The 26,879-nt window shown below is 50.5% G+C and overlaps 2 protein-coding genes across 3 annotated transcripts in view; one reads left to right on the forward strand and one right to left on the reverse strand.

Annotated features, from left to right (window-relative positions):
• The window catches only part of FBXW8 (F-box and WD repeat domain containing 8), a 51,793-nt gene extending 38,734 nt beyond the window's left edge, over window positions 1-13,059 (forward strand). Inside the window, exons 8-11 of the mRNA XM_064466135.1 lie at window positions 5,838-5,965; window positions 9,445-9,618; window positions 11,360-11,476; window positions 12,173-13,059. Of these exons, the coding sequence (XP_064322205.1) occupies window positions 5,838-5,965; window positions 9,445-9,618; window positions 11,360-11,476; window positions 12,173-12,317 (564 nt within the window). The 3' untranslated portion in view covers window positions 12,318-13,059. The remainder of the gene's footprint in view (window positions 1-5,837; window positions 5,966-9,444; window positions 9,619-11,359; window positions 11,477-12,172) is intronic.
• A 6,434-nt stretch (window positions 13,060-19,493) lies between these two features.
• On the reverse strand, window positions 19,494-26,498 carry TESC (tescalcin). Of its 2 annotated transcripts, none has more exons than XM_064466382.1 (8): window positions 26,343-26,495; window positions 22,250-22,319; window positions 21,125-21,205; window positions 20,727-20,866; window positions 20,579-20,640; window positions 20,401-20,508; window positions 19,888-19,935; window positions 19,494-19,762 (listed from the first exon to the last, which is right to left on the reverse strand). In XM_064466382.1, exons 1-8 carry the CDS (start codon window positions 26,398-26,400, stop codon window positions 19,685-19,687), a joined length of 645 nt encoding a protein of 214 aa, XP_064322452.1. In that variant the 5' UTR covers window positions 26,401-26,495; the 3' UTR covers window positions 19,494-19,684. The 2 variants fall into 2 exon arrangements, 1 of the variants encoding a protein (XP_064322452.1); XR_010375303.1 differs by having other exon boundaries at window positions 19,746-19,762; window positions 20,354-20,508; window positions 26,343-26,498.
• Window positions 26,499-26,879: the final 381 nt, after the last annotated feature.

The raw sequence follows: 26,879 nt of genomic DNA on the forward strand, positions 1-26,879 counted from the left end.
TAAGAATTACCTTGCCTTCCTTTCCCCTGCCCTATCCTTAGGTTAGGGAAAATGCATTTCTGGGCTAGGGCTTGTTTTTTAGTGAGTAGGTGGTTCAGTGGCTAAACATAACATCACTTTATCTCTGGGTACCTGAACTCTTACATCAATCTCCAGCCACAAGTCAAATGAGTCTGGTGACCTCATTCCAGGTCCAAGCAGACATCTGTCCACATCACAAGCCCATCAAGGCTGGCAGAGTGCTGGCCGCTGGCAGCCCGGGCTCGGGTAGTGTCCAGTGCTGGAACAGCAAGGGTTGCAGGTGTGTTGGCAGAATCACGTTGCTGAAGCTTGCGCTCTGCCTGCCTGCACAATGCTTGGCTCTACTTCGTGCTGCCAGCTTGGAGTCTTACTTTTTAACTCCAGTCAGATGAAAACTTAAAAGGAAAACACAAACTACACTTGCCTTTAGCTTCATGTGTAGCTTTTACAGCAGGTGTAGATATTTGGAGGACGGAATAGTGTGTATGGCAGACCGCTTTTGTGGCTGGATTTGCTGCAACCTGTTTAGACTCTGTTATTTTTGCAGTCCTCTGTGTGGGTCTTTAAGCACTGCTTGAGGCTGCTTGGTGCAGCTCAGTGCATGCAGAATAAGAGCGCTCGTTTGCCAGCGTAAAGTCACCTTTAGGATGGCATGAAAGTCAATTTTCCACATGCTCGGAGAAACAGTTGTGTTACCAGCTTTACACAATGACTTATATCTGGCAAGAGCTTGCAAAATAGTCTCTCTGGCTGATTGTCAAAAATTACATCATATTGGAGTAAACTGCTTTTAAATCAAACATCCATTATTCATGTATATTAACTGCTTTTTAAATTTTTTTTTTTACTGGCTGTTTTGTGTATGATTTACTCTTTTTCTTTCTCTCTGATTGTCTGTCTCCCTCAGCTGCTCCTTTTAAATCTTAGCTCATCTTTAAATTTATGGAGCCAGAACACTTACCTCTGTACAAGTATCAATATGCTGACCTTGCATTTGTTAATAGTCAAATTTTGTTGTTGTTGTTGCAGTGTTATGTGCCATATTTACAGTAGGCAATTCAATATATTTGCGCTGGGAAACTGTGCCCCTGGGGCTTGTAAACTTTGAAAATATTCTTTTTTCCACATCCCTTTAGAAATAAAATTCAAACTTGTGGCAGTGAGTACCATATGTTGTACTTAATTTGATGGCTTCTGCTGCAAATGCATATGAAATAGCCTTACTGCTTTTGTAGATACCCTTTGAATTGAATGGTTTTGACCTGAGCAAAAACGAGATCCTTCTTTATTCATGGTGGACTTGAAATTTCATGACCCTTTCTTCTGTTGGCAATATTTTTATGTATTCAGGTGATGTGGGGTTTTTTTTCTCCTTGGCAGAGGGATGGGCAGAAAGAAAGGGAGGGAAACAATCTGAAAATAAATGCAAATTCTGTTGCCAATCTTGCTGCCTGTTCCTCTGCCTGTTTCAGCAACTCAGTTTTTTCATTTGGATCCTCTGTCTCTGAAGCGACAGTTAGAAACCTTTATCCTAGACGGTTCTGTCTGAGAAAGTGATTCTTTCATGTATCCTGTCCCTTATTCAGTAAGTAAAAGGACGTAGGTTTTGTGTGGTTTTACAGTATACTTTTTACTAATATTTATGATACTCTGTTCAATACTTCATCTAGATAAGAACTAAATCTACTCTGTATACAGAGTGCTTTGCCCAATTCGGAGAGACAGCTCACTTTTTACGAGCCGTGCGGTGTGTAACTTTTGACGAGAAGCAGAGATGCGATTGCAAAGGGAAACCAGCTATTTCACAAAGCAGTTGTCTGCTGGCTTTCAGCCAGGACAGTGGGCTGAACACCCCTGCTCTTGTTGAAAGTACCACAGGCTCTTTGATAACAAGTGCTTGGGGATTTGTTGTTTTAATGTTCCATCCAAAAAAGACATCTCCAACAACACAGGATCCCAAAACACCTGCTGGGGTATTGGACATGCATGGAAGAGTTCCATCAACAGCATTTCCTTCAGTTCCTTGGTTTCTCTTGGAAGTATCTCAACCAGAGTACATCGACCACGCTTGACCTCACTTAGCTGCGAGATGTAACAAAGCTCACAGCTTAGCTATTCTGGCTACAGAGACTGTAATTCTTTGTAAATTAACTTAGTCTTCTTTCTTGAGTTCTTGGACAGCATTTAGAGAGAGTTCCCTGTACCCACTGCTCTGTAGTTTCATGAAGTACAGTAACGTTTCCCTTCTTGCTCTGCCTGGTCTCGTGAATTTGCCAGCTTCTCAGCACATCTATCTGAAAATAGTGGCCACAGGTTGAGACTTGCCCAACTTGCACAGTAAAGAGGGAAATTAGTCTAATGCACTGCCTTAACAAAAGAGAGAGTATAAGCATGAATAATTAATACCACTAGTCTGTGGCAATCGGATAAAATGAAGTCCCATTTGCTCAGCCTTATTAAAAGAGAGAGAGAGAGAGGGAGAGATGGTAAAGGTCGTTAAGGGACTTGTAACATGGAAAGAATCGCCTCTGAGATGGATAATGTGTTTTCTAATCTCTGTGGTCTTTAACTAAACATAATGGTAAAGGTACTCTGGCTATTTCTGGCTTGCTGAATTATTAAGCATTCTGGGAGATTGCTTGGCTCTTATCCAATAACTTAGATTTTTTCACTTGAACAGTGTTAATAGGTAACACTTTTTATTTTGTGCGTTAGATTCCTGATACATCTGCACAGATTATTTAATGCTTTTCCTCCCTTGTGTCCCCAAAGTCCCACGGGGGGAAGGGATGCTCGTTAGTGTGTTATCCCAGGGTACTTCATTTCACACCCAAATGGTCTTGCTTCACTTACCTTCAGGTCGGTACCTATTAGGTCACTGGTCTTGGGTGTCCATTATAGGATTTTAAATATCTTTAAAAGGGTAATCCCTTTGCAGTGTGCATTATAGGATTATAAACCTCCTAAAGATCTTATGCTTTATCTGCCCTTTAACATACAGGCCCTTCTTTCATGTCCCTGTTGACCAGGTATTTTCATTCGTTCTCCTTGGCCTTTGTAAGGAAAATCCTTGTTGCCTTGGGATATTATAGGAGAGCTCATCAGAAGTGTTCTAAAAACTCAAAAATTGTCATCAGTATGTTTTTAAAACCTCTGACTCTAAGAAATTATTATTCAGACTTTCAAAAGCATTCTGAGTTTTTTGTTTCTTTACCTATCGGTTTGTCAGGATAAGGTTTTGAAATTGATTTGCAGACCATAAAATTGCTCAAGACGGTAGTTGAATCTAAAGATAGGTAAATCCTGGATGCCAAAAATCACAAAGAGAATCTTTCTTCCAATGGTAGAGCTCATTGGCTAGAAATACATATATCCGTTATGAAATCTGGAAAAAAAACCCAACACCCAACAGTCTTTAAAAGAATGGAGACTGATATGAGAAGAGAAGGAATTGGAGGGGGTAGGAGAAAAAGGTAAGACAAAAGCTTTTCTTCCAGTTTTGTGGATCTGAACCTTTCTTTTTTTTACAGATTCACTTTCTTATATACAAACATTTTAAATTGTTGGCCATCTACAAGATATGTGAGGAGAAATAAATAGCTTTTTAGCTGGTGCTACCTACATAGGAGGATTGCCACAGGTCTAAAGTTGAGACTGCAAACAGGAGAATACATAATATTTGCTCCAATGTGAAATAGGGATCTTTAAATGCTATGTGGAAGCTGTCTTTCATGGCCATAACTGAATTTTCAAGTATCTATCATATGTTTATAGGATAGATGGGAGCTATGGTCATTTATATAAATTAATAGTTTATGGATGTTCACTTTAAGCATTAGCCCCAGGGGACTTCTGAGAAAGCAGCATTTGGCCCGCTCCTCTCCAGTGTTTTACCGTACAGCTGGGAAGGGCTGGTTCAGACGCTCAACTGGGAGCTGGAATGCGTTGCTGTTGACCTGATCGTTTATTGTTCATAAGTTGAATTCAGCAATTTATTGAGTTTGTCTCTTGTTCAAAACTTCCTAAGGAGAAATTTGGTTGCCAGGCACAGATATTAGTTTCCTTTGCACTGAAAACTGTGCAAAGTACCTTTGCCAGAATGTCATTACCTCTGGGATTGGTTAGTGAGCTGTTGGAAGCTGTGCTGCAACTGAGAACAGGCTATAAATTGGTCTTTACCTTGAAGATGAACATTTTCATGCAGTTTGTAGCAACTTTTTCATAGTATTGGAAGTTTAAATTAATTTTTCAGCAACCTCTAAGTCCTAAGTCTCCCTGCAAAGGTAGAGTCTTCCTTGCTTTACAGAGCTTCAGTAGAACTTACTTGGTTTTTTGGGTCTTAAGGTGGAAAAATTGCATGCCAAGGACCGGTATTTGACGCAGATAGATTCACAAAGACAAGGCTGGGAAAGGGAACTGGTTGGGAGATTATAATTATCACAAGAAACTGAGGAAAGCAGGTATGAATGTGTTGAGTCTAATGGGGACCTGATAATACATCTGAATAAAACTGTGCCTGCTCTTTAGCTGGGAGAAATGGCAGGTGGAGGAAACCTGCAAATTCTCTGCCTTCCTTTGCAGTATTCCTAGAGATCTTTAAAGCTTTGCTTTTGTTACCTAGAGGCATCCATCACAAAATGATCCCCTCCTGCTCACTTCACTCGACCTCTCAGATGTTTACTAAAATTGCACAGATAGAAGGAAAAGGCCAGGCAGCATCACTGTCGCTGCTCTGGCAAATGTTGAAGGAATGTGTACAGATAGTGTAACATTTATTAAGCTGCATGTGGATATAATCAGAAAAGTAGAAATTAAGAATATTGATGTGACGTTGACATAGCCACGCTGATGCAGCCACGGAAGCCATCAGGTTTTTCTGATGTTTTAACTACTGTTACTCTTTCTATGGTCGTAGGTTTCTTTTAAATTAAAGGAGCATCACCATGAAATTTAATAATATTTATCAAGTTATGTAAGACCAGGTACTGCGCTGAGCTCCACTGGGCTTTGACCAGTACATTTCTTCTGTTTCCAAAAATACTTGCTCTCCTAAATTGAAAGACCCAAATAGATAAATCTCATCTGGCCCCCCAGGAAAGACAGAAAGAGAACGTGATTAAACTGATTGCTGTGCAAAGGAGAGGAGGGTGAACAGACGAGAAACAGCTCGTACCTCTCTTCCAGTCTCTGGTTGAATCATCCTGGATGTTGTGTAAAATCAGAGTTGCTTTTATTCCTTTCCCATCTGAACTGCCACTTCAGATGTAGTATTTCTCTTAAGCTGTTCCTGCCGCGTGATCTGTACAAAAGCTATCAGCAGGGCCTGTCAGCGCTGAGTCAGTGTTCAGTTCTGCTCTTCAGTTTTTGCTGTATTTGATTGAATCTTTCTTGAACAGTCCATCTGTCTAAACCTTCCAAATGTTGATTCTGTTTACTTTTCTACTCTTCTAAATACTAAAATTGATGAAGAAACTATTTGCTTTTCCATGTAAACCTTAAAAATATGACCTGGAGAAGATCTGTATGGTTGGCTTTGCTTGCCTGAGAGCTCTACCTATCTGATACTGCTTGATGAGAACCTTGCATACCTGCTTCTTGATGGATTCCATTGTGAAACTTGATTTCCTTACTTCTGAGGGTGTTGTTGCCCTTCTTAATAGGGGTAGAGATGTGTCTTGTTTCTCAATATGTTAATACATAACTGAGTCCTGCAGATGATCTCTGATGGTAACAACTCTGCTCTGCTTCATGCTGCGGCAAAGTGTACTAGTTGTGCTCATGCTACATTTAGCCGGTGTTTGTTCTCTTTCTGCCAGATCCTTCTTTACAATCTGGAAACAAGTCAGTGCCTGAAGAAGATGGGCAACTCGATAGGTGACTTTACGTGTGTCAACCTCCAGAACAGTCCTCCAAACATGCTTGTTACAGGCAATAAAGACAGAAGGTAGGTGCTACCAAGAGCTGCAGCCCATCTCAGATTAGCTTACTTCCTGTCCTTCTGTCCTACATCTGGACCTGCTAGAATTTGTTTCTCCTCTAATGTTTCAAATGCAGCCTGCGTGAACTTTAGGAACAAAATATTAGGTAATAGTTGGATGTGGCTGCCAGTTTGCTTTGTTTCAGAAAGCTCCATGGGAAGACTTTCTTTTTAAGCCATTTGGTGGACGCAGTTGGTGTACAGCCCAGCGAGACCACTTGGAACATCTTCCACTTCCCCACCACCACCCGCAAAATTAGTTTGGCATTTAAAAGCTCACTTTCTGATATTAAAAAAATAACCTAAGGGATGAATCATGTAGGATGAGATGGGTCTGTCTGCCAAATGATGTCAAGAGTGTATTTCGGAACACTGTGATGTCCCTCAGGTGACAAAAAAAAGAGACTTTCATATGAACAGATTCCAGCTTCTATTTAGCTGATTAGCAGCTTTCTCTTTAACTCCTTGGCTTGGGGAGTAGGATTTTCCCAGCACAATATCTGGTGCCAGGAACGGACGCGCTGGGAACCGTCAGCGCGAAAGGATTAAAGTGCTTAAAAAGACCCTTTGAGTCCAATTTTTAGATTTTCTTTTTTTGGCTAGTTATTTGTGGGGTCTGATCCAGTGCACCAAAGGAGATGTGGGATGGCGAGGAGCCAGTGTCTAATGGCTCCCCATTCCTTCCCCCCTCCTTTCTGCACTGGGCATCAGGCTGCAGGTGGTGGTCTGGTGTGGTGGTGGGTATCAGCTTGTAAGGCGGATACTTCCCTTTGCCAAATCCCAGACCTCTGTCCCGCCAGTGCAGCAGCTTGCAAAAATGATTATTTTGTCAAACAGCTTTTTTCCCTTCTCAGTGAATAGGCAGTGCAAGCTAACCTCACACTTTCTCAGCAAAGAGGATAAAGGAAATATCTGAAGTTTGACACATGTAATTGAATCCTTGGGAGTGTTTTCCCTCTAAAAGCAGACAATTTGTTTTCCAAAGCACCCAAACTACCGCCAATTTTGATCATTTGCACAATGATGGGAGAGTAGATAAAGTTGATATCCCTTAAGTGAGATGGAAAGTTACTCTCTTCATTCTAGAGTAAATGACTGTGCCCTTTCCCCTCCAGAAAGCTTTTCAGTTTTTCAGCTCAAGCATTGACTGAGCTCAGGGGTTGGCCATCACTACAATAGCAAGAAGTTAGGAATCAACAGTTCAGCAAATAAGTTGGCGTCCAGGAGACAAGACCATGTGTATCTCAGAGGTCAGTTCCTCGTGTGGTGCTTTGTGAAGGGTATTAATAGGTGCTGGACATCCACAGGTGGGATGTGACATGGACCTCCATAGCCCTACTGTGGAGCAAGTGTACTAAACGGGGACCTTGCCACGTGAGTTCAAACTACTGATGGCCAGTGGGGAAATGTATTGCTGGAATTAAATGTAGCACTTTCACAATTTTACTGCTATATGCTAATCTTTTATTCAAAGCCATGATTTTGAAAAGTAACACAGACCACCCTGTTGAAGTGAAATGTTTTTGGTAGTGCCTATAAAATCTCTTTCCATCAAAAAACACTCCTGAATCCTGAGTTTCATTACTTAGCTATGCTTCATGCTGGCCAGAGATCTGATAACAGAGAGCATATGCTGATGCACTGCACAACCACAGCCTGGAATCTGAGATGGTGAATAGCGTTGGAAAAGCAAACATATGGCAAGCCCAGTGTATACCATTGCTGAAAAGTGTGGATCAAAACATGTATTCTGTGCTCTCCTAAAGGCAAATGAACTTACTTCTAAGATAGTCTAACAGGAGAGTCAAAGCCTGGTCTCAAGAATACCTTCCTTTCATCCAAGCTCAAGGGAACTGTATCTGATGTGCTCCCACTGAGCCCAGCTGTTGACACTCAAGTGTGTCTCTGATTCTTCCAAGGGTGTGCCAGAATGGACACCTGCCTGAAACCTGGGCCCTTGCTAATGAAATAACCAGGACACAGTCAGATCTTCATTTCCAGCTGTGCTTACCAAACAGAAGCAGCTCTGATTGCCCTGCAGAACACATGCACTAGGACAGGGAGAGTGCGGGGTGTGAACACTTCCAAAATATCCCATCCTAACCCAAAGCATAGCTCTCATATTTAGCCAAAGCTTCTCTCTGCTGGAGTTGGAGAAAGCAAGAAGTCCTTTTCACCATCAGCAACTATTGTGATGGGGTTTTCCCAAGGGTGACTCTGGAGCCACACAAAGCGTGCTCCTCACTCTGTTCCGGCACGTTTGCCTGCGCGCCGCATGGGTGTTGCTCTGTTGGAGTTTTGGACTGTTGTGTTGCCTTTTATTTCAGTTGCTGAAATGTGTTGTTTGTACAATCCTATGATGCTGTCTCCATTTGAGAAAGGAAAAGGGAAGACTTGCAACACAACTAGGGGTATAGAATAAAGTACAGTTAATGTGTTGGAACAAGTATGGTTTGGCCTTTTCTGGAATTAATGTGTGCCTGATGGTTTCATTCTTGATAGCCAGCAGCTGGAAGGAACTTTCTCTGGCTTCTTTTCAAATCTGAGATCAGTATTTCCTTTTTACTTCTGTTTTCACTCGCTGCATTTGTTTTTTATTCACTGATGTACGTTGCTTTATCTCTTAATCTTGATATATGAGGATCAAAAAACATACTCCTTTGTGATATGTGCTGGGTTTAAATCATAACACCATTAGCTTTAACTGGTTTTGTGGACTTGTTGCAGTGGTTGAAATTCTAAGCTCTTTTTCTACAGTTCTGCTTTTAGCTGAGTCTTCGATACGTTTCTCTTCAAAATGACTGCCCTGAGTGATCAATAATTTCTGAAAACCAGATGTACCTAAAAGCTGCCCGCAGTCAGTAGTTGCGTTTTTGAAATCAGAAGAGGTACTGATTGCTGGGTGTTTGTGGATAGCTTTGTTTCAATATCAGTGATTAACTCAAGCGTATAAACCTATAATTCCCTTGACTTGTCTTTTGAATTGCCATACGTTTAGTCTCTTCCTAAATCTCTGTAATAATAGTCCTTTCCTTGATCTTCATAATAATATTACCTCTCAGCCATGGTGGACGTGAGTTAGGTACCAAGGGGTAGGATGTGTTAGCAGTACGCCCAGAGCAGGGTACTTTATGCCTCATGACATTGCTAACGTTTTGGGAGGCACAGAGAGGAGCTTTCTCCAAATTGCACTTACATTTTACATCACCTAGGGCATGAAAAGAGACAGGCCCTGTACGGTGGGAGAAGTCTGCCTAAAAAACGTTCAATAATAGAAGTCAGAGTGAAAATTCAGGGCTGTATTGGATTTCTGGCCCTGTCATGGCCGTGGGTCTACTGCTGTCTTAGACATATTTTCATAACCCCAAAAGTACTTGTGCTCATAGAACCCCCCGGGCTGCAGATCCACACCTGTTTTTGTCTGTTCTTTATTTGCTTTCATTTAGGGTCAGGGTATTCGATCTCCGCCAAAGCGAATCTTTGTGCTCCCTGTATGCCCACCAGTTAGGAGTGTCTGCGGTCCAGATGGATGACTGGAAGATCGTCAGTGGAGGAGAAGAGGGCTTGGTCTGTGTGTGGGACCAGCGGATGGGCACCAAACTCTGGGAAATGCATGCCAGGTACTTTTGTTTGCATGGGGCTCCATTGCAAGGGTGTTTATTGGATCTGGCTGACAGGAGGCATGTGGGAATGGGATGATCCAGAACCATAAATGAGAACATGCCCATGTCTAAAGCTTCTGAGAATTCTGTTTAGTTTTCATGTGATTTGGGAACAGATTGTGTCCCCACCTGGAGTCTTGTGCGTGTTTCTGCGTGTGCCCTTTAGCTATTGTAGGCTTTTTACTCGTTAGTTAAAAAGAGCGCTTCAGTCAGCATAAGGGAGCATGGAAATTGTTCCCTGTGGATTTTCTGTGAAGTTCAGTGAGTGTCTTTTCCCTCTGCCTGACCCCTCCCCAGCCAGCATTTGCTTTATTGAACCTTGGATTTAAAATGCTGGACTCCTGGCTGTTGTCTTCAGAGTGACTGGTTCTGGCTGTCTCGATCTGCTATATCCTTACAATACCTGCGTCTCTGTTCACCTCACTCATGCGGTAACAATCAAAGCCAGGCTGGTATTTAAACTCATTTAAATATTAAAATACCAGTTTGCAGTGAAAGCACAAGAAGCACAGTATGAAAGTACAAGCAGAGATCACTATCCGGGAGTTGACCGAAGACCGTCAGTCGCTACTGCCAAGTCATGATTTCCTGAGCACAATTCCCAGGGAGCTAGCTTTGTCTGAATTAAGACCTCAAGGATTTAGCTCCTTGTAAGTCTGAGTGATACCCTTAATAAGACGAACAGATAAATCCTGATTATTATTTTTTTATTTAAAAAAATCTTCCCCAAAGAGGAGCTAGATGAGGTATTTACAGTCAAGGAAGCTCAAGCTGGAGTTGTCGTTGATTAATAGCAGGTATCATCTTCTCTTTTGACCCTGTGAATTATAAAGCCCGTTGTGATGCGGCTGATGCATTAAGGACAATATTGCATTGACTGTCTCCTGGAGCAGCACTAATGAGCGTGCCAAGAAGGAGGGCAGGCAGTGCAGATCTGACCTTTGGGGGTGTAGTAAAAGTGAAATCATTAGATTTAATATTTCAAATACTGTTGAATCTATATAGGAATCAGAAGGGATCACTTCAGTCAAAAAGTCCTTCATCGATAACAACATACACACCTTCTCTTAGCTGTGCCTACAGCCCAGTGTCATGGATAGAAACCAAGGGCAGCAGCTAAGGGAGACAACAGCAGACATGTTAGGGTGGTAGAGATGAGCCATCCTAATCTGAGAAGATAAATTACTCCTACTTGAACAGTAAATGCTGCTATAATGGTTCAGGGTTAGTTTATTCACCAGCAAGAGGAAAAGGAGTGAAGACCAGACCTCTTAGCTTGTGACATATAGTGCATTTCTAAAGCAGCCATAGCTCAGTGCTTGGGGGTTTAGGGGTCCTGGGTGTCCCTGTCCTTCATTTTGGGAGGCATCCTGCTTTTCCCGGGAGTGTTCTCCCGCAGTCCTTACAGCAGCAAAGCAAGCAGGGAGCACAGATCCCTTGCAGCCCGTGTACTGCCAAGTGTCTAAAATATTTTTTGGCCTTCATGTGTGTTCTGGTAACAGCCCACTAGATGGGGATAAAAGTCGTGTTTATCTGCTCCAGACAGGCGAAGAGCCAAAGGTGCAGCTTCCCAGTCTCTGGCCATAGAGAATGATTTAAATGAATTCTTGTTTAATCCAGAGCAATTCCTTTACTGTGCTTGGATTTTAGGAGTCTAATGCAGGTGACGTCTCACCCAGTGCTGTGGGTTATTTTTCAGACATCCAGTTCGCCACATATGGTTTAATTCTCATAGCCTCATCACTGCAAACATCCCTGACGAGAAAACTCCCCGAGGTGCCAGCATCACGGACGATGACCTTACCGCACACCGCAAGTGAGTAAGCCAGCTTTGAAGGGTAGGATTTTTGGCACTGCAAAGATCTGTTTTATTATATATTTTTAAATGGCACACTAAGCACATGAGTCATGATCCAGAGCAGTAATAGAGAAGGTATAGCTGAAAAATAAAATAAAGTTTAAAGAGAAGGCTTTCAAAACCATTGATGAATTGGCTCTTTATTTACTTCTGAGCACAAAAAGAAGAGGCATTTCTTTTTCAGCAGGGGAGTGTAAAGGCCGCTGAAGCCAGGCAGAGAATGCAGCCCTTTCCTTGCTCTAAATATTAGTAATGATCTCTCCTCTTAAAGGAAGACTACTGATATTTAGGCTCCAGGTTTTGGTATTTGCATCTCAGATGGCTGTTAGCATGTCTAATTGAACTATCAAACTACCGTGTACTTATCTTCCCCCTTCCTGAATAGAGCAGAAATGTTTCAGCAGATGACAGTCACGTCTCTGCAGTGCTATTCACCGTTGGTTTCCAGGGCTTTGTGGGGTCCCTGGAAGGGGGCAGGAGGGAGTTTTCTCCATTAAAACTGCACAGACAGCCCTGGCGAAGAAGGGATGGGCTTTTATAGTCAGCTTCTGAAGCATTGAATTCTAATCCTTTATGGCAATCTCTAACTTCCTTTCCCCTGTTGAAATATATAATTAAGGTAAAACGGTGTGTCCCGGTTGTCTTTTTTTACAGGCATCGAGGAATCATTTATGCCTACGAGTTCTCAGTGGACCAGCTGGCTGTAGAAAGCGTCCTTCCTATTTGCCGCTCTTCCTATGACGAAGTGACTGGTTACAACTACAACATTGGCCTTGCAGTTCCCTATGATAACATTTAGGTAACTTGCTTTACTTGGCTTCCGTGGTCCAGCCCTCTGCCAAGCACATGGCCAAAGGCAAAAAGGAGATCCATGTGGGACAAGTGCCAGAAAGATGGCATCGGCTGCAGGCACATCAAATGGGCTGCACGTTTGCTGAAGACTTGGGGATCTGAACCAGAACAGAGGGTATGGCTGCTGTCAAGCACAGCACTAAAACATGTCGCTGCGCAAATGTTCAAAGGTCCGCTATGGTGGAACGGAGGGACTGAAGAGTGGAAGGGAACGGTACACGTCAGTGTAAACAAAAATGTTCATTCCTGCTGCTTGTGGGAAAAACGCTGCTGACCCCCTCTTGGCAGAGGACATGGTCAGGAAGCGAGAGCCCCGAGTGGCAAACTGCTGAAGGGGCGGGAGGCTGGGCGCGCATTCAGTTGTTCGTGCCTGTCCTGAGAAGGGGGGAAAAAAAACCACTAAGGGCTTGGAAAAGGCATGTTGCTGAGCACGTGTTTGAAATTTCTTTCCTTTTAATGAGCTGCTCGTTCTTCTTTTCCTTGGAGTGCATCGGAAGGTGTCTCGGAACAGGACCGTGCACAAAAGGTTACAGTGCTTGGGAGAGGGGAGTGTGATGGAGAGAGGGAGGAGAAGGTTGGCCTTGGCCAGGCTGCGTGCTTGGAAACTCAGCAGGCCACACGCATCAAAATTATTTTAAAATTATTTTTTTAAGCCTCTAAAATTCTGAATTAAATGTTTTCTAATTGTACATGTATGTGTGTTTGTGGGTTTTCTGTTCATAAGTCTTTTTAGGGTGAACTAACCCCTATGCACTGGAACTGTCATGTCTGGCTGTCATGTCTCAGGTTAGTTGTCAGGTAGGTTCTTGGCTGGATCATGCCCTTCCTCGGCACCTGGAGGTTTTCCCCAGGTGGCTGGGACTTGAGCTTCTGACGCTGTCCTCGCTTCTGAGCTGGGAATTGATCATGTTGGTGTGGTGAAACAGAACAGATGAACTGGCCGCAATCTCTCTGCGTGGGTGTTGGCACTAACGCTGTGGAGAAGCACCCAGGCTGAAGGGTAAGATGTGGTAACTCAGGTGAAAATGAGCCCAAGTTGCACTGACGTAGGTAGAACCAGTTTGGCGGACAAGAGCTCGAGTCCTGCATGGGTATGTTTTACTCTTCTAAAACTATTTTTTGGTTGTGATTTGCCCTTGTAAACTGCCTGGTGCAAGCCAAAGCTGTGTAAATTCAGTTTAAATTGAGGTTAAGTTTTAATTTAACACTTCTTTGCTGGCTTAATGGAATCAGTTTAAAGGTACAATGCTGGGGAGGGGTACAGGAAATGTACCCAAACCTGCAGGAGAGGGGCTGGCTGGACTGTCACTTCAACCCTTGACCAGTCACTGGGGCAGCTCCTGCAGAGTTTCGTGCTGCCATCCTCCTGCCTGGAGAGAGATGTATTTCACAGCTCTTCATTGTCTTTGGCTTGGGGCGGTTTTCCATGACCCCTAGGCCACAGATGTGCGTGTTTGGTTTTTAACAGTTAGCTTTTTCCTTTTGATGAACTGGTACAAGAAGAGCAAGGCACGAAGTCTTTCTGTCTCACCAATAAATTTTATCTTTCATAAAGCTTTAGTCTTGTTTTTTTTTTTCTTCCTCTGCCCTTCTAAGCCAGCTCCCTTCCTTCATTCCTGGAAGAGCAAGAAGTGTCACGGCTATGTAGTTTGGACAAGAGCTCAGCTGAAACCTGTCATATAAATAATAGTTTTTGCAGCACAAATGATTTTGTGGGTTGCTCCAGCTCCGTGTCTCCTGATGTAGCTGGACAAAGAGAGCTTCTGCCATCATTGTTCTCTTCCCCTCTCCCGTGACCTGCTGCCCTGTCTCACTTAATACACCCGTAGCTTGTTCTGACTTTGACTCTCCTTATCTTGCCTCATTATCTCAGGACAGCTTTGTTCTTTCTTCATCTCCCTGCTGCAAGCAGCAGATAAGTTTGTCTTGTGCCTTTTTCTGTTGAGCCCTTTTTCTGGAGTCTACCTCCGCACTTCCCCTCTCCCTCTGTGCTGTCCGCAGCAAGGCTGCCTCAGTATTGCTCTTGGACTGTGGTAGGCATTGAGCTGCTAGAAAACACGCTTTGCAGCACCTGTGTTTGTAAATATGTTTATTTTCTTGTGCAGAGAAGACCTACAAGCCATCAATTCACTGGGGACCAAACATCAACCCATCCAGATAATAGAAAGCTTGCATTGTCTCCAGTGGAGAAGTCTCTGTCCTCACAGCCACCGTGTCCTTGGCTTATGGTCTGGGTGCAGCTTCTCAGGGTGGATTGGAGGGTTGTTCTTTTGGTCTGTTTTTCCTGTCACTGGAATTCATTTAGGAAGGTTGTACCGCAGCAGAAGATTTAGCATTCGTAATGCGAATGAGGGCACTTAGGCGGTTGGAAAGTATCCATGCTGGGAGTTTAATTCTTGTTTCTGAAAAGGGATGTTGTCCTACTTGGTAGTCATTAATACTGTGCTGAAGTGGGTGCTGGAGTGTAGCAAATGCAAGCGTGACTGTTTACATCTTTGCCAGCATTAGGTGACATTTAAGTGGAGCCTCTTCCTTCATAACTTCAAGAGCAAGAATGGAGCCACCATCCAGTCTTACCAGAGATAGATCCCACCTTTGGATTTCCCACCTGGGGACTCCCTAGGACTTGTTAGCACTACCAGTTTGTGGTAGGTAGGGGCAAAGGTGGACTCCTGTCTCAGCAGATCCCTGTTGTATCCCCCAGCCAAAGGTTATCACCCAAGAAGGGGGCACCTGTGTGTGGGTGGTGCCCAGGGCTGACGGCAGCGGTTCGAGATGCGGAGCTGCACTCAGGACATGTTGGGCCAGTGTTGAGGCTTGACGTGGTTGGAGTGAAGGCGGAGGCTCGTGCTGTGCGAGAGCGGGGTACAGGGTGCCAGGCCGGTGACCATCAGATGGGCTGGGTGGTTGGGGACAGCTAAAGAACCAGAAGGCATCGAAGAAGGAAGTGGTTTGGGGCGAAGAGCCTCAAGAACGACTTCTGGTTTCTATTGTTGATGACAGTGATACTTAGCAAAAAAGAGGTGTTCTTTGTCTTTGCGAGAAGCATCCCTGGATGTAAGTTTCTTCCCTACTTATTCTCCAAAGAGAATATCTGATCAAAGCGGGAGACTGTCTCTGTATCGCAGCCTCCAGCTGCTGCCAGGCTCCAGCGCTCTGACTTCAGTGAAAAGCGATGGGTGGTGCATGGCGGAACAGTCCTGATACAAAGGCTGTGGTAGGACACACTCAGCTGTAGTGCTGTACTGGAAACCCCCCTAGCTGTCCCTTCGCATATTTTGGGCCCAAACCACCGGCAAAGGCTCCAAGAAAGTGCCTTTTGCCTCTATTTCATATCCTTGACCACCTTGGAAGTGGGGGAAGAGCGACTCCAGCATTTTGTGGTCTGCTGTCCATCTCTCAATGCTGAGGAGCGGTGTGAGGTGGAACAGCGGGTGCGCTTTGTGTAGAGAGGAACTGTGGGGGTCTCTGCCTCCTCTCCCCTTCCCTGTAGCTTGGCTTGGCAGAGCAGCACCTTCAACTCCCACGCTGCAGCCTTTCCTGCCCTCAGCCTCTGCATTTGTGCGCCTGTCCAGAGGGGAAGGTTCCTCAGTTGCTCTCAGAGAGGGGTGAGCACATGATATTGATGAGCCATAGCAGTGCAAAAAATACTACTTTATGCCTTCTCTGCTCCTCTTTTCTTTCAGTGGCATTTGCTCATTTCCCCCTTCTATGGATGGTCCTAAAACCTTCAGCTCGCTTTTGGCCAGTGCTGATGTTCTCCCAGCCCCTACCAGTCTCTCGTACCTGTGAGGCTTCCCTGCTGCTGAAGGGGAAGATGAGGCAGCAGTGGCTGGAGACCTCGTAAGAACCAAAGGATGAAGCAGTAGGAACCAGTAGGGAAAGCGCCTGTTCCAGATCAGGCTTTGTGCCATTGGCAGGCTCCGGTCAGAAACATTGACCTTCAGCCTCTGGGCCCAAGTCATGAAAAGCATCTGCTGGCTTTGGTGATGGGGGAGTTCCTGTGTCACCTCGGCATCAGAGGGAGCCATCTGAAGGAAGGGGGAGCGCCTCAAAACTTAGCTTACGGATACCAGCTGCAGCTGGCTGCCTTGGCTGCATCACTGCGTGCTCCTGTGCTACGCCCCTGCTTTCCTGCGCCTCCCATCCTTCCCGGGCAGGTGTTCCCTCTGGTTCAGTCTCCTGCCTTTCCCAAGCTCCACTGTGTCTGAGGGGTGGGTGGGGATGGTGAGGTGGGTGTCGCTGGTGGGGAACTGGCTCAAACTGTCTGTTTTCTCTGTGCCAAAAAAAAAAAAAGCCACCCTGCCTGGGGCATCTGCCCCGCAGTCGTGCGGGTTGCTCTGTCCTGCTCTTCCAGAGCCATGATCGCTGCTCTCTGCAATGAAGGCTGAGCAGCTTTACAGCCTTCCCTGAGTTTTCCAACGTGCAGCAAAGCTGCTTCAATTTTCCAATTACCCTCTGCTGACACCGCTGGGGTCTGCAATGGAGCTGTGCGCCACATCACAGGTCTCAGCGTCTTGGCAGCTCTCGCTGTGCCCTGCAAAAGAACAATTATCCTTTATCGAACGCTCTGGGCTTTGCAGGATTTTGCTGTGGTCTGCGACAGCAATGTTACCCTTGCCAAATTTCCCAGCGCTCTGCCAGCTTATCCTGCCCTTTACAGAATTATTATCCTCCATCTCGCTGGGTTTTGATGTCCGTAATGTCAACATTGCACTACACAGCCCTGGCTTTCACTGGCTGTGGGAGTGATGCGCCTGCCCACCTGGAGGAACCGTTACTGCGGGCAGGGCTGTTAGGCAGCCTTGGGCTCCTGGCCTTCACCAGCGGCCCTTTGCCGAGGTGAGGGTCAGGCTTATCTTCCCCTGTCCCTCCCGTTCCACCCTCCCTTTCGTCTGCTCTGTGCAACCCTCCCTCCCACTCCCATCTTCATCACGTTTCCCACAGAGGAGACAAACACAAGCGAAGGCCAAAACATGCTGCACCCAGTTTGCGTTGGGTCCTGCCCCTGCTTTCCCACAGCCTCTGCTCCCGTGCTTTCCTTGCCACCTAACAGAATAGCTGGGGGACAGCTATGTCCTATGATGTCCAGCTAAGCTCAAGGGATAATAATTACTCTCTTACTGAGCCTCTTCAGTCCTCCTGCCTTCTGTTTCTCTGCGTTACATGATCTAGCCAGCCCTTGCCGGCTGCAAGAAGTACTGATGTCTCCTCCAAGAAACCCATGGCATGGAGGGGGAGTGGGACCCCGAGTGGACCACCGGGCTGCAGCAGCAGCAAGGGCTTTGCTCGGGACAGCCTTTCAGCCACGCACAACAGCTGCGGGGAGCAGGGTGAGGCTGCCAGCACGAAGCCTGCAGCTGGTCCTGGGCACTAGTTCCCCTGAGAAGACGGGGAAGGAACCTGTGCTTGTTCCTGAAACCTGGGGCTCTGGGGAGAAGCTGGATGTTGTGCTCACGTGTGTGTGGGGAGGGAAGGGAGGAGGAGGACAAGGCTCAGCTGGAAGGTCAGGCTCTGACCATCTGCACCGGACAGTGCCAATGCAGTGCAGCTGGGGCCGAGCACAGCTGATGGAGGCGTCCGGAGGAGCAAGAGAGCAGAACTGAAGACTCCCAGAGCCCTGCAAATGCAGACAAGGCTGTGGCTGCCATCAGGCAGCACCGGGAGACCCCTCAGAGCCTGAAAGGCCACACTGGCGGAGCTGGGAGCTGCATGGCCACCATCCCCTCCCCAGCCCTGTCGCTCAGCCCTGCCGTGGCACCGGCACCAACCCTGGCTCTCACCACCCAGCCCAGGTCAAGCCCCACGTGCCAGTGCCACAACGGCTCAACCAATGCCATGGGTGGCAGCAGTGCTGGCCCACGGCTTTGCAGCACGTCCAGCCTCAGTGTGGTGGCACCCCTGTGCCTGGAGCTGCAAGACGGGCTCAGCTCCATCCCTGCGGCTCCCTCTGAAGCTGGGTCAGCCCCAGCATGTCCTCGGTGCTGCCGAACAGTACAGGTCTCTCTAGGACAGGACTGCATTGCAGGGATGGGCTGTCCTTAGCTGGGTTAGCGTGGCTGCTCTCCTGCTGCTGGCTCCGAAGCGCTGCTCTGGTGCGGGGGCTGTGGGCAGCAGCTGTGAACAGAGGGCCGGGGGGGGGCCCTCCTCTTGGCTGCACACCCCACACTGATGGGCAAGACAGGGCTTTTCCGAGGGGCAAATCTGCACAAGCCTGCCACGGCGAGTCCTTATCTCGGCCCTCAGCACAGGGATGCCTGGGCAGTGCAGAAACCCCCCCCACCAGCGTGGAGCAGGAGAAACTGTTTGTACCCTGAGCCAGGGAGCTGGCAGACACCTGCTGCCCATGGGGGGGATGGAGGGGGCTGGACATGGCAGCGCCTCCATCGCTCCCTGCAGCCTTCGCTCACATGCTGCCGGCTGCTTGCTGTGGCAGGGGCTATTTTCCCATTGAGCTTTCATGTCACAGGGGAAGCTATTTTTAATAAAACAAACAAATCTTTCCAGCTTTCCTAAAAATAGTTATTGCCCTTTTTTTCCCCCTCTCCCTTCCCAGCTCAGGCTGCCTTAGAGACAGAAATCCGCCTTGAGCCATCCAGTTATTAATACCAGTAAACAAACCCTTATCTCTGGTGCCTTGTTCTAGCAGGAACATGTGGGGGCGGGAGCCACCTGGCTGCCAGGAGCCCACATCCCCAAGTCCCCCCATCCCTGCTGCCTGCCTCAGCATGGTCCCACGCTGCCCCTCCTGCCTGGCTCCAGCTGGCAGGTGCAGCCCAGGTGGCTGGTTTGCATTTGATTTGGGGTTATTCCTCATGCTGCTGCCACCTCCACTGTTTTGAGCATCTCATGGGATGCAGCGGGGGATGTGATTGCCCTTCAAGGTACTGAGGCTGCTGCTTTTACCTCCTGCCTCCCCATCCCTGCCTGCATACAGTCCCCTTGGCATGGGGATCGGGGGGGCTCACAGCACAAACGGGCAGCCTCTGCCCCAGAGCAGCCCAGGGCAGAGGCCAAAAATTCCAGTTTAAGAGGAGCCCAGGTTTTGTGGAGGCTCTCTGCACAGGCAGAGACCCTGCCAGGTGCTGGGTGATGGAAGGCCAGAGTATTTCTCAGCAAGGCGTAAAAAGAGAAATACCTTTTATTACAGATAAAAGCCTCATGTTTCTAGAGAGCAGAAGGCAGCCCCACTATGGGACAGGCACACAGGCGGGTACGAAGGGCTTGGTGCCAGGAACATGGAGCTGCTGCAGTGTCCTTTCCCTCCTCCTCCTCCTCCTCCTCGTGCAGCTCCCACCAGGAGGGAGCTGGAGGTCAGTAGCAGTGTGCGATGGGCTCCATGTTGAGGAAGCGGACGTGCATCTTGGTTTCAATGTCGATCCCCTGCCACATCTGCAAGGGGAAAGGCACGAGCAGGGCTGGGATGGGGGCTCAGCTCAGTGCCCACACCGAACACCCAGGTCCCTGCAACTGCGGGGCACCCTCCTCCTGGGGAGACAAGCAGAGATGCCACCAACCTTAAGGAAGTCTTCAAAGGTGATGCCCTCATACACCTGGTCCGGCCCCTGGGAGCAGTGAGAGAGAAAACATTACAGCTGCCCCACACCAATGGGGCAGGAGCCTTGGGTCACCGGGCGTGGGTCCCCTGGGGCTATGGGCCATACCTGCCATGGGGGTGCAGCGCTGGCCCTGCACCGTGCCCTGTGGCCAGCCCAAATTTGGTTCCCAGAACCACCACAGCTGCAAGGCACTGCCTTTTGTGTAAGCAATAAAGCCCCAAGCACTGAGGATGGTGCTTTATGGGGTGCTGTTTCCTTACCCCCCCCCCGCCCTTGGCCTCTTATAATGGGGAAGGTGGAAATAAACCAAAAACAAAAACCTGAAAGCTGCTGCCTGCAAAAGAAGCTTCACCAGCCAAAGCAGCCTGGGGATGGGGGAGATGACCCAGACAGGACAGACACCTTCCAGCCCCATTTTCAATACCATCACAGCGCCTCTGTGCCACAGTAGAGCAAGGAACTAGCTCCCACCATTTGTCCCACACAGATGCTGGCTGCCTCCATCATGGCCCCGTCGGCAATGGACCGCGCTGACTCCTTCTCCAGATGGGGGTTCCCCGACAGCAGCTCCTCCACCACCTGTGAGGCAGCGGGTCAAAGCCGAGGCAGGGAATTGAATGGTGATGGGGCAGGAGGGACCATACGTTACATTTCTGTACTCCTGCAGCGTGATCTTCCCATCGTGGTCTGAGTCGTACATGTGGAAGAGGACTGGGAAGGACGAGAGGAGCGCGGCAGGGTCAGGGAGCCCTGTCCTGCCGTCCCCCTGACGCCCCTGGGCTGTGGACAAGCCTCACATTTGAGTTTCTCTTTCCGGAAGCGATCGAGCTGCTCCTCGTCCATGTTCATCTCGATGGGTCTGAAGTAGGACATGATGGTCAGGAAGTCTTCAAAGTTTATCTCATCTGCCAGGCCATCCGACTCCTGCCGCAGGTTCCTGCCGAGAGCAGAGCCACTGGTGATGGGCAGCTGGGACCCACCCCCAGCCGCCCACTCCTGCCTGCCACAGAGCCCCACGCATCTCTCGGCAAAGCTTTAGGACTGGGTTTTCCCTAAGACTTAGCTTAACGGTCTGTAATTTTCACCCTGGCTCCATCCCAGGCTTTAGGAAGAAGATCTTTACCCAGCCATGGTCCACTTTCAGAGGAAAAACCAACTACCCTGACCGTCCCCACGGTGCCAGGGATGTTCTTACCGCTTGTCAAAAAAGGCATCGACGATTTTCCCCCTGATTGGGTTGAACTCCAGATCAGGGATGCTGTCAAAATTCTCCTTGCTGCGAAGGAAACAGAGACAGCCCGAAGCGTGAGGGAGCCGCGGAGGAGGGAGATGCTGTGACAGTCACCAAAGGGCTGGGGCAGAAGCTCCAACCCCGTTCTTTCAAAGTATTAATGAAAAGAAAAAGAGGTTATTTGCCTCAATTCAGACTGAAAGCACACCATGCTGCTGCGTCAGTCTGTGCTTGGTGCAGCTACGGGGGATTTTTGTCCCCACTAAAATGGGTCTTTAGGAAGCTCAGGTCCGACGCTGGGGGTTTTTGCATGACTTGATCTGCAAATGGCTGCACGGTTTTCAAAGAGTTTTCAGAGGAATCAGGTACTGAATGGGGCTCGATGAGGCGAGGGAAGGAGCATCTGCCGTCCACCCCCACCCCTTGGCTTCCTCAGCCCTGCACTGCCCCACTGCCTCTCGCTGCCGCCCTGTGCTGTGCTGCACAGACACCAGGCTGAGCCTGTGCTGGTTGTTTGCCATCAACTTTCTATAAAGCAAATGAGCCAAGAAATAATCTCCGGGGCGGGGGCGAGCAGAGGGCAGCGGGGCTGCCCGGCCTGTGCTGACTCCCAGCGTGGCTGGTGGAGCTGGCCGGACAAGCCAGAGCATTTCCGAGGAAGCGGCGCCACGGCTGCACAATTGCTTGCACAGATGCTGAGGAGGGGGAAACCGGCAACTGCAAACCCACCGCAGCTGCTGGTAGGAATTTCTCACTTCCCTCCCAAAACTGATTTTAAAGCTGGGGAAAATGGGATGCTTGGCAGAATGACCCTGCTCTCAGGCCACTGCTTCGCCACTCGCTTTTCCTCACATTATTTGCAATGCCACACTGCGGAGAGCCAGCTCAGCACAGCCGTGGGATGATGGGGGAGGACACACTCGTCCTCGCGGCCTGGGGAGTCGGGGGTCTCGACTAGGCACCCTTCACCAGCCCAGGCACCGCAGGTGACGCTCCTGCCAGCCCCCAGCAGGCTTATCCCCCTTGGCCTCTTATAATGGGGAATCACCCAGTACCATCACCCCGGCAGTGGAAACAGAAGCGCTGTACCGGATCGTCAGCTGGTCCCGGCTCAGCTGCTTGAATCGCCGGTGCAGGTGCTCGATCTGTTCAGAGGTGACTGTTGGGGGAAAAGAGAGAGGTGACAGGGGGTGAGCTCCCTGGGAACCCCAGGACACCCAGCTGCAGAGCTTGTGTCCTGCAGCAAAACCTGCCGCAACACTTGTTCCCTGGGGACACCACCAACGCCCGCCCCATCTGGCAATAGCCAAAAAGCTGCCTGCTCTCGCAACCCCCCCGGCAGCGGGGCAGGGCCCTGGGCACGTCTCGGCACAGTAGTCCCCGTCCCGGCTTCCCTTTGGTGGCCTGCGCTGCCCTGCAAGGTCCCTCTTGCTGTGCTGGTCCCAGTGTGCTCTGCCCCTTGTTCACTGCAGGGGGGTGACAGGGTGACACCAAGGGCTGGTTTATCAGCACTCCCAGTCTGCAGGAACTGCCCTGGCCCTGACTGCGTGGCGCGGCACGGCAGGCTCCCACCCCACCCCATCCCATCCCAGTTTAGGATCCTCAGCAGCAGACCCTTCAAACAGGCTTGACCATTTAACTGGGGGTTTGTTGGGGCCGTGCCCAGACAGCACGTCTCGACCTGCCCTGGGACACCTCTGCCTGCAGCTGGGAGGTTCATGTGCTCACGTCCATACCCATGCTGGGTGACAGAAAATAACGCTTAAGGAAATTAAAAAGAAAAAGAAAACCCCAAAGCTGAGAGCAGCCACCTGTCTCTTGCCTGTATCAGCACCCAAAAAGCTAATCTGGGCTTCGAAATAGCTGCTGCTGCTCGTGGGGGAGCTGGGGCACCGGGAAGCCCCGACCCATGGAGGCGGGCGCTGCCTCCCCTAGGGGTGCACCAGCGCCCGGGCAGCACAGCTGCACCTGCCGGAGCATCAGCCTGGGGCAGGGGCTGGAAGTGGGGTGCCCATCAGCCTTGCTTTGAGACCGATGAGCGCTGAGGCTGCAGCGTGAGGCTCAGCAGTGCCTTTTCACCTCCTTAATCCCATGACACAGGTTATTTTATTTATTCCCAGTTATTCTTTACAGTCTGTAACCAAGCTCTTACAAACCCCCAAAGACATGCGGAGCCTCTCTCATGCAAATATTGACAGTAGCCATTCCCAGGAGCCAGGGAAGCAGCTTCCAGCTCTGTTTGCAGGAGCTGGTGGCGTCTGCCCAGGCGCCAGCTGGACCCACAGGCTCGCTGCGGCCCTGGCCGGAGCCGGGCATGGTGTGGGGCTGCGCCGGCAGCTGGCCATCAGCCTTTCCCGGCGGCGGGAGAAAGATAAAAGCATGCTAAAGTATAATTGAGGGGTTGCAAATGGTTAACTGCTACGGCTGAAAGACAATAGGTCGATGCTGAGCTCGTGTGCTCGCTGTCTGGCGCGCTTCCTCTTTCTCTTTTATTATGTTTAAATAATGTCCTTTACTCTGTTTCTGGCTGCTGTTTCACAGCCTTGAGATAGAAACTATTGATCAGTAAGGGTGAGCATTTACAGACCTCTATTAATGGACTGGAAAACCCATCTGTGCTTGCTGCTGGGGCTCTGTGACTGCCCCACATCTGCCTGCGTTGGCAGCTGCCCGACCCTTTGTGGAATGAGGCCGTTTAAGCCCCTGGCCTGGCTTTGGGGGGGGGGGGTTCCCCCCTCTGAACCCACTGGCTCTCAGGCAGTGATGCCTGGCAGCACGGCTGCTCAGGCACCACCTGATTTATTTTTACACACACACACAAACTTTCTCTGGACTTTGCTTTCCAATTTTCCCACAGAGGAGTGACCTTTCACTTTCTCCCTTGACAACACCGCCATCACCATGGGAGCAGCTAGGCCACCAAGCCTTCAGCATCTGTGACTTGGTTGCACACCAAAAATCTTTGACCTCTCGGAAAAATGTCCCAGACATAGACATGACAAAAAAAAACCCCTGGGGTCACTGGCTGGATGCTCATGGTTGCTCCAGCCCCACTCCCCGTCCAGCAGCAAGGCAAAAAAGAGGGCTCTTCTTCCTCCGTCTTTCCCCAAACCCAGGTCTTCCTTGCCCCGCTCCAAGCTGCAGCACAGGGCTGGCGGCACAGGCAGGTCTCCGAGGACCACACCGGTCCTGCAAAGGGCAGCAGCGCTCGGCTGCTTTCCAGAAAAAAAAAGCTGCATCTTCACAAAGGGCAAAGGCTTTCCTGTGAGAAGGGCTGGCTCAAGGGCAGCAGAGGCCGCTCCTATCACTGAGGAACAGCGCTCTGATGCTGCAGGCCCGTGTCCAAGCATGGCAACCTACGCTATAGGAGAAAAAAAGGGTACACAAACCAAAGGGTGCTGGGTTTGCTGTTTCCCAGCCTGCAGAGGTTTGTGCTACTTGAGCAAAGACCAGCCCCCCAGGGGGAAAATGCACGGAGGGGGCTCAGCCACGGGCTGCCCTCCCTGTGCCATGTTTCGCCTCGCTGGGCTGACCTAGGCGCAGGAAAAGAGCACATCGTCCTGAGAAAAGCCACTTCAACACCAGGCAGGTGCCACTGCTGCAGCTTCGTGATCAGGCATGCAGCAGCAGGCATGGGAACCGGTCCCAGTGGCCCCGAGCAGACAGCTGTGAGTGCCCCTGCGGCTTTTGGGGTTTAAAGCACTGAGGTAAAAGGCAAAGGACTGTGCCCCGAGCACATCCTGGGGACCCGCAGGGAGCTCTGCCCTGTCCCCGCTCCTCCCATGGGACCAAGGGTCACTGCGATGCCCGCCAAGAGATTGTACCGCAGCAGCAAGCCTGTATAAAAACTTGCATTCCCTAGGTTTTTCTAGCAGCAGCTGCAGCGTGGTGGGAGCCCTGTGAATCCTGCCGGCAGCATACTCCAGGCACCCCCGGCCGTGGCATGGGGTCATCACCCCTCTCCTTCCTGCCCCAACCTCCAGGTTCAGTGAGACTTTTTTTGGGTGTTGCCTTTGTAAACCCTTCTCTGGGGCGGATTCACAGGGGCACTCAGGTGTGAGGCAGGTGCCTCCCACGGGCAGGTGCTAGAGAAAAGCCCACGGGCAGCCCTGCCTGTGCAGGCAGCCTGGCAGCGCTGGCATGGCAGGATCCCCGAGCCAAGGTGTTCCCAAAATCTTCCTCCAACCCTGGGCTGCCTCGCTCGCACCCCGGGGGCTCCCCAGGCTGCTGCCTGCGGGGAGGGCTGCGTTCGCCCCGGGGCACTGCGGTGCTCAGCCCTCACTGGGGGAGGAGGAGGAGTGAGAGGGGAGGAAGGGTAGTGTGACCGTAGGGTCAGTGGCAGGGCTGGGGCAAGGTGCCGGACCCCTCCCAACCACGGCACATCCTTTGGCAGTGGGCAGAGCTGCCTCCCTCCAGCCCTCCCTCCATCACAGCCTGCTCCGGGTACGGTGGGAGCCGGAGGAACCAGTCAGGAGCACCCTGATCTCTGTGCCCAGAGCTGGCCACGTCCTGGGACATCCCGGAGCGAGGACATTTCCAGGAGGGAGGCATCCACCCCGTCCTATGCACCAGCCCCCGCTTGGAGCTCTAGGCCATGTCCCCGCCGCGGAGCCCTGCCTGCTGGTCCCTTCGCCCCGCACCACCGGGCACTACGCACCGTCCCAGCCCCAGAGCATCACCGAACGGCAGCGGAGCCGGTGGCTCCTGGGCAAAGCAGCGAGGCGGGGACGATTTCTTGCAGTAGCGGGGTGGGTGGGCAAAGCCCTGCTGGGGCCCACACGTGTGCACGCTCGACGCCCCGGCTGGCGGCAGTGCGGCACCGGGGGTGCGTGGGTGCATCCCGGTGGGTGACATGGCTGCACCCCCTCACCCACCCGGTGACATACCAGCACCCCCGAGTGACCTGCCTACGTTTCCTCCCCCCCACCCCGCCCCCATCCCGCGGTGACATGCCTGCGTCCCCCAGGTGACGGGTCCTGCGCTCCCCCTCCCCTCCCCCTCCCCGGGTGACAGGTCCCCTGCGGGGCCGGACCCCCGTGTCCCCCTCCGGGTGGGGTGCGCGGTGCCCGGCGGTGGGACAGGAGGGCTCCGGGGGTGGGAGGGGGCGACGGCAGCGGGCAGGGCCCGGCCGAGGCGCCGCCGGTCGCGGCTGCCCCGGGGCCCCGCGGCGGGCGATACTCACAGCCGGTCCTGTCGGCCAGCTCCCGCGTCTCGGCGGGCACGGAGTGCGCGGAGCCCATGCCGGGCCGGGCCGGGCCGAGCCGTGCCGGGAGGCGGCGCGCCGGGGGCCGCTGCACCGGGCGCCGCCGCCGCCGCCGCTTATAAGGGCGGGCGCGGCCGGGAGGGAGGCGGCGGCGGCGCGGCTCCCCCGGGTCCCTGAGCTCCCCGCCGCCGCGCTGTCGTTAGGTTCCAGAGTTAACAGCCCCTGGTGTAGATGGGAACTCCCTCCGAGCCCCGGCGCGGGGGCTGCTCCCCTGTGCGCTGGTGGCACTTGAAACCGCTCGTGGCTGTGGACACCGCATGGCCCAGGTCCCAGGAGGAGGGCAAGGAGAGGACCCCATGCCCCCCACCCAGCGTGGCTGCAGGCACTTGTGCTGAGGGGTCTCCCCTGGGGACCGCCTGCCGTGGCAGGAACCCTGGCTCCTATATCAGCCCTTCAGCTTCCCCCAGTCCTGGCTCTGCCCAGGGCAGCTCAGGGACCCAGGAGGCTGGGAAGAGA

Source organism: Phalacrocorax carbo, chromosome 15, assembly GCF_963921805.1.
Source record: "Phalacrocorax carbo chromosome 15, bPhaCar2.1, whole genome shotgun sequence".
NCBI classification, from domain to species: Eukaryota; Metazoa; Chordata; class Aves; order Suliformes; family Phalacrocoracidae; genus Phalacrocorax; species Phalacrocorax carbo.